The sequence below is a fragment of the Pistacia vera genome, unplaced genomic scaffold (genome assembly GCF_008641045.1).
Source record: "Pistacia vera cultivar Batoury unplaced genomic scaffold, PisVer_v2 Contig196, whole genome shotgun sequence".
Classification (NCBI taxonomy): Eukaryota; Viridiplantae; Streptophyta; class Magnoliopsida; order Sapindales; family Anacardiaceae; genus Pistacia; species Pistacia vera.
The window spans coordinates 1,813,185-1,825,456 of NW_022195997.1; the positions used below are offsets into that span (position 1 = coordinate 1,813,185).

A 12,272-nucleotide genomic window follows, 5' to 3' on the forward strand; every position below is an offset into this window, starting at 1 on the left:
TATTTCTTTCTTAATCTTTTTGTATTTTTATTTCCCTCCTAAAAACCGTAACCCTGAGCCTAAGAAACAAGAATCTGCAACCTCTCAAATGTAAGTAAAACCTTCTTGGACCCATTTGGGAAATCGCTTGTTTGGGTGACAAGGTGCTTTCTTTACTTCAATAGCGCTTTCTTTCTTGATTATTTTGTATTTTTATTTCCCTCCTAAAAACCGTAACCCTAAGCCTAAGAAACAAGAATCTGCAACCTCTCAAATGTAAGTAAAACCTTCTTGGACCCATTTGGGAAATTGCTTGTTTGGGTGAAAAGGTGCTTTCTTTACTTCAATATCGATTTCTTTCTTAATCTTTTTGTATTTTTATGTTTGAGTATCATGTACTTACAGAATACAGCAATGGCCTTTTTTTCCCTATAAAATTTTCGCTGAAGATGAAGTTGAAGTTTTTAGTTAGGAAGACTTTGTTTTTCTTTTCTGTGTGGGTGCATTTCTTTTTAGTTAACCATGGGACTGTAGCTTAAATGTTGAAATTTGTTCAACCTCAGGATTATGTAAAATAAGTTGTCTTCTAATAGTGTTTCATAAACTTGTTTATTCTATAGGCTACTCTGGGTGTGATTCGATGGAAAACAGAATTGATAATCTTGACAGAATATCGGCATTGCCGGATGAAATATTGCACCATATTTTGTCATTCGTGTCACCGAAACAAGCTGTTCGAACTAGTGTATTGTCTAAAAGCTGGAAAGAAACGTGGCATACATGTCCGATATTAGTACTTGATGATGATCAGACTCGCGATCGTTTTGCAAGGGCAAAAGAGTTGTTGAAGTGTATGGAACAAACTTTACTAAACCGTCACATGGAGATGATAAGTTTAACAAAGCTCATGATTAGCTTGTTGTTTTTTTGGGATGATGAATTTGTAGCATTGATAGATCGATGTGTTTGCTTTGCAATTGGAAGTAATGTCAATGAGCTTGAACTTCGATTTCCAATTTTCGGGGGAGGATATAATTTGCCTCAAATTGTTTTTTCTGCAAAATCAATTAATGTGTTAGAGTTGTATCGCTGTAATCTGTCCCATCCAAGAATTGGTGTGCAGTTGTCTTTGAGAAAATTGTGTCTGGTGGGTGTTTATGTAGATGATCAAATGATTGAGAATCTCTTTGCTAGGTGTCCATCGATTGAGTATCTGACAATTGAATCATCTGGAGGCTTTAAAAGCCTAGAGCTATTTAGTCTTAGGAAACTCCATGAAGTCAAGATGAGTCACAATGATGAACTCGAAAAGGTGGAGATCAATGCATTGAATGTTCATTCAGTATCTATTACTGATATGAAAACATGTGTGATCAATGTAGCCTCTTGTAAGAATCTGAAATTCTTACTATTATCAGAGCTTTCAATAAAGGATGATTGGTTATGTAATGTAATTTCAGATTTTTCACTCCTCCAGTTCTTAAGCATAACTTCTTGTGATGAGTTAAGGAGTATCAAAATTTCAAGTCCTAGTCTTAAGGAATTGGTCATCAATGGATCTGATTTGGTTGCAGTAAGGCTTGAGACTCCTAATTTAAGCATATTCAAGTTTTCAGGTCATCCAATATCCTTTACCTTAAATGCTATGGCTTTGTCAGAAACTGATCTCTACGTCTATGGTTATGATGATGATATTAAGGTTGATATTCAGGTTTTAGTTGAGTATATTGAACTTCTAGTGACATTTAATCAGTGTTCTGAAGTGCTAAATTTGCAACATTGCACGGGTGCGGTACGTCTATATCTACTAATCTCTTTTTTTAAATATGCTTTTAATAAAATTTCTTTTCTTTTCTTATCTTACTAATATTTTTTTTTTTTTTCCTTTGTGAAGGTTGTCATTGTTCCTAGAGAATGCAGGCAAATCTTACATCCCCCTTTATGCGGTGCCAAACATTTGAACCTCCAAATAGATGGTCTGTTTGATTTTACAATTCCCCAACTAGTGGACAGCTTGCTCTGGCTTTCACCTCATATAGAGACTATATCGATGAGTTTTCACTTAGGTGACAGTCATAAGTATTCTTTTCAGGTACCGGATATATTACATTAACAAATTCAAGACTTGGTCTATGCTGTGAGGTTCTATTAGGAGATTTTGATTGATTAACCATTTTTGTTTGTTTTACTATGTTTATGCCTTTCATGTTAAAGGAGGTAAAGGTTCTCTCAAATAGTAGCTTTTGATGTGATAAATCAAAACATAAATGATAGTTAATTTAGTTAATAAAATGCTAGTTTTTGAAATCATATTCTAACTATGCGTTATGTACTTTTAGGTGGAGTTAGGATTTTGCTTAATTATTTGTCATTTGTCTTTTGAAAAAAAAAAAAATTCATTATTTACTTTTAGGTAGAGTAAGGATGAATTTTTTATTTTTGGAATATTTGGAATAAGAACTATTGTTTATTGCCATTGATTTTTGTTTCAGTTTTCATACAAGGAGCAGCTTACTCACGAAGGAGAGATTCCTACTTGTTGCCAATCCTTTCCCATTTCATGTTGGCAGAATTGTCTTAAGGGAGTTCAGATTGAACATACTGCGACATGTTTTGCTCGGCCTGCTTCTGTATCCGAAATGAAGACCTTGGAGATGCGTACTTACGGAGAAAGTTTCTATTTTCATGACAATATCTGGGATGAGCTTGAACGTCTTTATTTGAATTTGAGGAATAAGTTTAGTTATCTGTTTGATATCAATAGCGACTAAGAAATTCTTGTTTCATTATCGAATTCTCATGTAACGTTGGGTAACTTTGAATAGGTATCTGTTTTTGACTTTGAATAGCGGCAAATCAGTTTGACGTATATTGTATGTAGCAGGATATAATTTTACTGATGTGACTAGGTTGCTTGCCCTGGCGTTTTAACATCTTCTGATTAGCTATCTTTATGTTAATAGCATGTTGAGAGATTGACTAGAATCAGGAAACTTATATGTTATTAGGGGAACGTTATCGCATATCGATCATTGGATTCTCCGATGGTCGTTTATTGTGAGACCGTTGGATTTCTTCAATAAACTTTGGTTAAGGCAAATTAGTTTGACGTATATTGTATGTAGCAGTAGCTTCTAATATAATTGTACTAATGTGATTAGGATGCTTGGCCTGGCGTTTTAACAACTTATTCTGAATCTATTAATATTTACTACTATCTTTTTGTTAATAGCATGTTGAGACATTGACTAGAATCAGGAAACTTATTAGGGTAATGTTATCGCTTATCAATCGTTGTATTCTTCAATGGTCATTTATTGCGAGACCATTGGATTTCTTCGATGGTTGATATGAAAAATAATATTATCCTAGAGCGAACTATGACAGCATAAAATCATCGGATTTTTCCTGCAATTGTTCACTGTTTGACCATATGGTATTGTTTAAACAAAGATAACTGTCTTTATAAACTGAGATATATTGAATAACATTGAGAAGGATTATCTACTAATAACTTACTTTCACTTCATTCATAATAGGGAAATTTTTTAATTCCTTATATACAAAAGTAACAAAACTTAGTAAAATCTAATTTAAAACTTAAATGCAATAGATTTTTGATGGCCTTTCAAATAAAATACAAAAGAAATGGCAAGATATCAAGGAGGGAAATAGTGAATTGGAAGTAGGAAATTCAAATCCCTAATCCCTAATCCTAAATTGCGAAAATAAAATTGAATAAAAAGAGTACATATTTTTATTTAATTTTTGTTGGGGTAATTTATATGTTGTTGGTGGAGTCAATCTTGTGAAATGGTGTTTGTGGTGGATATGTTTGTAATCTAAATATAAAAGCAAGACAAACATCAAGGACTTGGTGACTTGGCCATGTGTTAGGCCCCCCCTTGGGGTTTTAGGCTTTTAGCCACTCATTTTAAGGGTTGTTTTTTTTTTGGGAACCCAGCTAGAAAGTTGACATTTAGCAAGTAGATTTGTGTTGGTAATTTTGATTGAGATTTGCTATGAGTAATGCTAGGTCTATGACCCAATCTCATAATTTTCTCTTACAATTCTCGATGTGGCAGATAGTAATTGGTTAATTTGCAAATTGGTCTCACCTGCTTGCTATGAGTCCTGCCTGTCCATTTGTTAGCTAACCAATTACGAGCTGTCATGTCAGAGATTGTGAAAGAAGGTTATGAGATTGGGTTGTGGACCTAACATTATTGTATTGCTATACTCACCAATGGCAACACTTTTTGTCAATTTATTTTGCAAGTCTTATTACTGCCTTATTTGCTTTCAATCATGTTTTATCATTACTTTTACATAAAATCTTTTGATATAAAAAACCATATTTTGTAACTATCAATCAGTGGTATGACAATAAATTTGTTCTTAAAGCTTTCTACACATAGCTTGTCACACACACTATGAGAATCGGTCGTAACCAAAGTTAAAAGAAGGGGGTGTCAAATTGTCATGACCTTATTCCATCATGTCAGTGACAAAAGCAGCAACTGTGGTAAGTGTACGAGGTAAAAAAGTTTTGCAAAGCATTCACATGGGGTGTGATAGTTGAGACGTCACGTATGTTTTCTTCTCGCACATTGGCAATACTTCATAAGACTTTTTAGGAAGGAGATGCTCCATGAAAGGGGAATGTAGGAACCGTTAGGAGTTGTTATTCATAGTGGATGATAAAGAAGGGATAAGCCATCCCTGCACAAATTGGTTAGGAGTTAGAGCCGCTTCCATAATGAGTCCATGACAAGACAAAAGCAGTACACCTCAAGCCGATGAATGACATACATGTAGGCTTACCCCTCTCAAGTATGATGTTAGAGTGTCACGCAAACCGTTACGCTGCATGAAAACCTAGGCCCGTGACACAAAGGCAAGGCGAGTGACTAAAATGAAGTCATAACAAGGTAGCCTTAGTGCAAGGTGTGGTTGGATCACTTCTTTTTCATGAAGAGCTAATGTTTGTTGGATTGACTTTTATGATAATATGACCATCCCTTTGTCAAGAATTTCAAGATTGAAATTTGGATCCACCAAATTACCATAGGATAATTGAAATGAATGTTTTGAAATGAATGTTCATCCATCCCTGAAAGTGGTACCCGAACAAATTAAATAGTTGTATCTATGGCAACATGAAATGAAAGTGAGTTGTTTACTGACTGTTTCACCTTTCATTAAAAGTAATACTACGTCCACAACTCAATCTCATAACTTTCTCTTACAACCCCAACATGGCAGCTGAGTTGGCAATTGTTAGCTCCCATCACACCCAAAGCACAAAATGACTTTGACTAAACACAAACGGTTGTTTTTTAGGGACGAACGATCGTTCTTTCATAAGGAATAGTTGTTTCTTATGAAGAAACAATCGTTCATTCATAAAAAAATAATTATTCCTTATAAAAGAACAATCATTCCTTAATAATGAATGATCGTTCTTTCATTAATCTGTTTGATATCAGTAGCCACTAAGAAATTCTAGCGTTTTAACATCTTCTGATGAATCTATTAATATTTACTAGCTATCTTTATGGTAATACCATGTCAAGAGATTGACTAGAATCAGGAAATTTATATGTTATTAAAGTAACAGTATCGCATATCAGTCATTGGATTCTCCAATGGTCGTCTATTGCAAGACCATTGGATCTCGACTCTAACATCGAGATATGCTACAAGCGCGTCTGTAAGACTATGACACTTCAATATATTGTATAGAATTCAGGGCAGTTTATTAAAACAACCTCTCAAGTTTGAATTTAATTAAAAAGCTATTAAGTTTTAAAGTTTTAACTAAATAGTCATATTATTGATTAAGGGTAATTAAACTTGATTAGTGCTTAATTATGATTAAAGAAGTATTATGTAATCTTTTAAAAATTATACTATATTCCCAAAAACCTGAAATTCTTACAAACAAACCCAAACATCTTCTTCTTCGTCCTGCCATTAACACATCTCCACCTTGGTTGCTGTTTCTTCTTAGCTTCGTATACATCTTCTTCTTCGTCTGCATCTTCTTCTTCGTCTACATCTTCTTCTTCCTCATTCCTCTATATCTTCTTGTTCCTCCGCCATTAACACTTTCTTCTTCCTCCACCATTAACATCTTCTCCGCCAAAGATCCCCTCCTCCTCCTCCTGAAATTTCATCTAAGTATGTGTATCTCCTCTTTATATTTTATATTTAGATTTACAAAGATTTAATAATGGATGGGGTTTGGGTTATGATTTTGATTTAGTTGTTTAGGTTATTGGGTTGTGTTTGATGTAATGCAAGTTGAAAGGAGTGAAATTTGTTGAATATTTTCTTGCATTGTGTGTAGTTTGGGGTGATAGCACCGATTGCAGGTGGAGATGGCTGAAAATGTGTTTTGGATCTGATGGATCGCTTAAACGATCTGGTATATGATAGAAGATCGCTTAAGCGATCTGATATAAGTCTGGTATATGATACCAGATCGTTTAAGCGATCTGGTATAAGTCTGGTATATGGCAGCAGATCACTTAAGCGATCAGATATATGGCAGCAAATCGCTTAAGCGATCAGGCTTATTTGTACCAGATCACTTAAGCGATATAGTAAGCTATATACTTCGGTAAGAAATTATATTCCATAATGTTTATTTAATATTTAGTCATTTTTTATTAATTATTAATTATTATTTTCATTTCAATAGAATGTGAAAAGAACACTTCGGTCTTTATCAATCAGCACCATACATACAACTAAAAAATCTATTGGTATTCTATTATTTTTGTTAGTTCTTGGCAAGAAAGTAATATAAAAAAATATAATATTGATATAAAATTGAACTCTGCAACCATCTGCTCTGCACTCTGTAGACCAAGGCTAAATAGACGGGATCGCTTAAGCGATTAAGGGTAATTTACTTCAATATTTATTTTCCATGTTTATGGACATATGTTTAATATAGATGTAAAAGAACTAATTTAATTAAAATATAATAACGGTCATAGTCCACTGAATGAATTGTACATCTGATATGTTTAAGGGAACCCAGCTAGAAATTGACATTAGCAAGTAGTTTGTGTTGGTAATTTTGATTGAGATTTGCTATGATAATGCTAGTTCTATGACCCAATCTCATAATTTTCTCTTACAATTCTCGATGTGGCAGATAGTAATTGGTTATTTGCAATTGGTCTCACCTGCTTGCTATGAGTCCTGCCTGTCCATTTGTTAGCTAACCAATTACGAGCTGTCATGTCAGAGATTTGTGAAAGAAGGTTATGAATTGGTTGTGGACCTAACATTATTGTATTGCTTACTCACAATGGCAACACTTTTGTCAATTTATTTTGCAAGTCTTATCTGCCTATTTGCTTTCAATCATGTTTTATCATTACTTTTACATAAATCTTTTGATATAAAAAACCTATTTGTAACTATCAATCTGGTATGACAATAAATTTGTTCTTAAAGCTTTCTACAAATACTTGTCACACACACTATGAAATCGTCGTAACCAAAGTAAAGAAGGGGGTGTCAAATTGTCATGACCTTATTCCATCATGTCAGTGACAAAAGCAGCAACTGTGGTAAGTTGTACAGTACAAAGCTAGAATCAGGAAACTTATATGTTATTAGGGGAACGTCATGGCATATCAATCATTGGATTCTCCGATGGTCGTTTATTGTGAGACCGCTGGATTTCTTCAATAAACTTTCGTTAAGGCAAATTAGTTTTGACGTATATTGTATGTAGCAGTAGCTTATAATATAATTGTACTGATGTGATTAGGATGCTTGGCCTGGCTTTTTAACATCTTATTCTGAATCTATTAATATTTACTACTATCTTTTTGTTAATAGCATGTTGAGACATTGACTAGAATCAAGAAACATATTAGGGTAATGTTATCTCATATTAATCATTGTATTCTTTGGTGGTCGTTTATTGCGAGACCATTGGATTCTTCGATGGTTGATACGAAAAATAGTATTATCCCAAAGCGAATTATGATGGCATAAAATCCTCGGATTTTTCACACAATTGTTCACTGTTTGATCATATGGTATTGTTTAAACAAAGATAATTGTCTTAACCAGATATATTGAATAACATTGAGAAGGATTATATACTAATAACCTACTTTCACTTCATTCATGATAGGGAAATTTTTTTTTATTACATCAAACCTCAAGGATTCGAGTTTTTTTTTTTTTAATTCCTTATATAAAGTAACAGAACTTTGTAAAATCTAATTTAAAACTTAAATGCAATAGATTTTTTATGGCCTTTCAAATAAAATACAAAAAAATTGGCAAGATATCAAGGAGGGAAATAGTGAATTAGAAGTAGCAAATTCAAATCCCTAATCCTAAAATGGGAAAATTAATCGAATAAAAAGAGTAGATATTTTTATTTAATTTTTGTTGGGGTAATTTATCTGTTGTTGATGGAGTCAACCTTGTGAAATTGTGTTTGAGGGGGAGTTGCCTCGGTGGTGGTGGTGGAGGAGGTGGATATGTTTGCGATCTAAACATAAAAACAAGACAACCATCAAGGACTTGGGAGATTTGGCCATGTGTTTTTAGGACCGACTTAGGGTTTTGGCCAATCATTTTGAGGGTTTTTTTTTTTTTTTTTTTTTTTTTTTTTTTTTTTTTTTTTGGGAACCAGCTAGAAAGTTGGCATTAACAAGTAGATTTTTTTTTGTTGGTAATTTTGATTAAGTTATGCTATGAGTAATGCTCGGTCCATGACCAATCTCATTATTCTCTCTCACAATCTCAATGTGGCAGCTAGTAATTGGTCAATTCGCAATGAGTCGCGCCTGCTTGCTATAAATCATGCTTGCCCATTTGCCAACTAACTAATTACAAACTGTTACGTTGGAGATTGTGGAGAGAAGATTGTGAGATTAAGTTGTAAACTCAGTGTATTGTATTGCTATCTCACATGGCAACACTTTTGTCAACTTATTTTGTAGTCTTATTAGTGCCCTTATTTGCTTTTAATCATGTTTTATCAATACTTTTATGAATAATCTTTTGATATAAAATAGTATCTTTAGTAATCGTTAGTCAGTCGTATGACAATAAATGTGTTCTTAAACCTTTTACACATCACGTACATTATGGGAATTGGTCATAACCAAAGCTAAAAGAAAAACCCCAAGGGATTGGTCTGACAATCATGGAGATTTGCTCATTTCTTTGAGTTTATAGGTTCAAACCTTCGGATCACCTACTATAATAGCATTGTGATTTACCTAGTCCTTTAGGTTTGTAGGATGTTCAATAGATTCTAAGGATTAGTTGAAGTGTGTATAAGTTGGCTTGGAGACCCTGGTTACAAAAAATGTTTGTAGGGTGTTTAATGGATCTTGGGGATCAGTTGAGGTGCACGTAAGCTGACACCCTGATTACCAAAAAAGCTATAACAAGGGGGTGTCAAAAGCAAGGTTCATGACGGTTGCCAAAAAAGCTAAAAGAAGAGGGTGTCAAAAGCAAGGTTAATGACGGTTACCAAAAAAGCTAAAAGAAGGAGGTGTCAAAGGCAAGGCTAATGACTAAAATGAAGTCATAACAAGGTACCCTTATTACAAGGCACGATGGGATCACTTCTTTTTCAGGAAGAGCTAATGTTTGTTGGATACGACTTTTATGATATATATATATATATATATATATATATATAAAACCTATTATTAAATTTTGTGCGATGTGCTGCATTGATATACTTAATGGATAAAGATTGGCTCACAACCCAACCTTACAAACTTTTTTTTATAATTCCGACATAGTAACTCATAATTGGTCAGTTTGTAACTAAGCAAACAAGATCCATTTACGAGTTGACCACTTGCGAACTATCATGTCACGATTGTAAGATAAAGTTTGTGGGATTAAGTTATAAGTGTACTATTGTCCTTTACTTAACATGCCCGTTCAACTTATTCTTTCCTTTTATCTGATATCGTTTTTAAAGCACCTCTCTTCCTCTTATTATGCAGTTGTCGGTTGAATTTCTGGGCCCTTTGATTAAAAGACCATATTGAGTTTAAATTTAATTAAAAGGCTATCAGGTTACAATCTCTTAACTAAATAGCCTAATTTTTTTATTAAGAGTAATTAAACATGATTAGTGCTTAGCTAGGATTGATGAAGTATTGTCTAATCTTTTTAAAATAATACTATGTCCCCAAAAATCCGAAATTGTTGCAAACAATTCATTTGTCTCCTCCTTCCCGCCATTAATGCATCAGAACTGCCCTCCCTTGGTTGTTGTTTCTTCTTAGCAAAACTGAAGATCTTCTTCTTCCTCTACATCTTCTTCTTCTTCCTCCGCCATTAACACCTTCTTCTTCCTCCACCACTAACACCTTCTTCTTCCTCCACCATTAACATCTTTTTTACCAAAGATCTGCCTCTTCCTCCCCTTGATATTTCGTCCAGGTATATGTATCTCCTCTTTACATTTTATATTTCGATTTACAAAGATTTAATAATGGATTGGGTTTGGGTTATGGTTTTGATATAGTGGTTTAGGTCGTTGGGTTGTATTTGATGTAATGCAAGTAGAAATAAGTGAAATTTGTTGATTATTTTCTTGCATTGTGGGTAGTTGGGGGTGGTAGCACCGATTATAGGTTGTAAACCCCCCTCCAGTCAGGTATCCTCTGAATATCCCTCAATGAGAATCCCAAGGATACATGTCTGGAGAACAAGTTGTATTTAGAAAAATCTGTGTAAGGATAATAATAATAATATCCAAAACATGCATATAAAATATCACGCAGGATCTTCAAGTTAGATCCTCTTTTTGCTCTTTTACTATCACTTCATCCAGTGGTGTTTATATGCCAATAAATTTTGTTCTTTAAGCCTTTTTACACATCGCATGTTACATATGGAATTGATTAATACCAAAGTTAAAAGAAGGGTGGTGCTAAAGGCAAACTAGTAACTAAAATGAAGTCATATAAGATTAGGCCTTATTTAAAGTGCATTTGGATCACTCTTTTTCGAAGTAAACGACTTTTTCCTGTCCAAATAATACTTAATGACAATTTCCCATCCACAAATTTTCAAAAAATCCATTTTCTACTCAAATTTATATTTGTTGTGACTCCACACCATCACCATTCTCTTTCTCGTCATCCTCACCATAACCTTTCAAACACCCTACTCTCAAACCCTCTAATCGCACAACTCACCGAAGATTAAGTTTGCACATCCGCGCTTACAATGCAATTCGATTGATCCTAATTACACAAATCCAACTTTTCCTCAACAAGACTCAATGACCCCTTACTTCAAAAGCCCCAATAGCCTAACGAGTTTTCTCTATTTATTAAGTTTAATGTTTTCTATAGGGAACATGAGAATTCTTTTGAGCAAGAGAGGCAATCACATCTCCCAAGCAGTTGACATTAAACAAGAAGTGGATGTTGTTGGTAATTTTTGATTGAGTTATTGCTATCACTTACCAATGGCAACACTAAACACAACACCTAATACCTTTCACACCCTTGTCAACTTATTTTGCAAGTCTTGTTTAGTGCCCTTATTTGCTTTTAATCATGTTTTATCATTACTTTTACCAATAATCTTTGATATAAAATAATATCTTTAGTATTGTCAAACAGTCGTATACAATAAATTTATTCTTAATCTTTTACACATTGCATACATTATGAGAATTGTCATAACCAAAGCAAAAGGAAAATTTAAGGGATTGGTTTTAACGGTCAAGAGGTTATTTATTTTCATCGATTACACTACCATTAGACTTACTTAGTCTTTGGGTTTGTGTAGGGTGGAAGGATGTGGTTTATAGGCTGAATCACTTCTTTGGTGTTTAGGTACAGCTAATGTTTATTGGATACGACTTCTAGATATGTACATAATTCACCTATCATTAATTTGTTGTGTGCATTACATTGATATACTTAAGGGATAAAATTCTCACAATCCAATCAATAAAATTTTCTTTCATAAATTCTAACATGAAACTCGTAACTATTCAGTTCGCAATTAGACAACGGGATCATATTATTGCATATGTAAAATAAGCAAAATAAAAAAAAAAAAAAAATTATATTACGTATTGTCCTCTGCTTGAATGCCCGTTCAAACTTACTCATTCGCGTTTTTTCTGATATCGTTTAGATAACACCTCTCCTCCTCTTGTTATGCAGTGTGGCGTCAATTTCTACTAGACTAAAAAATTCCCTCCTACGAACCGTAACACTAAGCCTAAGAAACAAGAATCTGCAACCCTCAAATGTAGTAAA

At 33.7% G+C, this 12,272-nt stretch overlaps 1 protein-coding gene across 1 annotated transcript; it reads left to right on the top strand.

The window, feature by feature from the left end:
• The first annotated feature begins 619 nt into the window (after positions 1 to 619).
• LOC116127910 (F-box/LRR-repeat protein At1g06630-like) lies at positions 620 to 2,750 on the top strand. The gene is made up of 3 exons (XM_031413569.1): positions 620 to 1,771; positions 1,874 to 2,071; positions 2,472 to 2,750. The coding sequence occupies exons 1-3, from the start codon at positions 620 to 622 to the stop codon at positions 2,748 to 2,750; spliced, it is 1,629 nt and encodes a 542-aa protein (XP_031269429.1).
• The last annotated feature ends 9,522 nt before the right edge of the window (positions 2,751 to 12,272 follow it).

What these genes read in the sequence shown, in the direction of transcription:
- LOC116127910 (XM_031413569.1), top strand. Translation starts at nt 620, where the DNA reads ATGGAAAACAGAATTGATAATCTTGACAGAATATCGGCATTGCCGGAT. An exon ending in TGCAACATTGCACGGGTGCG is followed by an intron (nt 1,772 to 1,873) that starts GTACGTCTATAT and finishes TCCTTTGTGAAG; the next exon opens with GTTGTCATTGTTCCTAGAGA. An exon ending in GTCATAAGTATTCTTTTCAG is followed by an intron (nt 2,072 to 2,471) that starts GTACCGGATATA and finishes TTTTTGTTTCAG; the next exon opens with TTTTCATACAAGGAGCAGCT.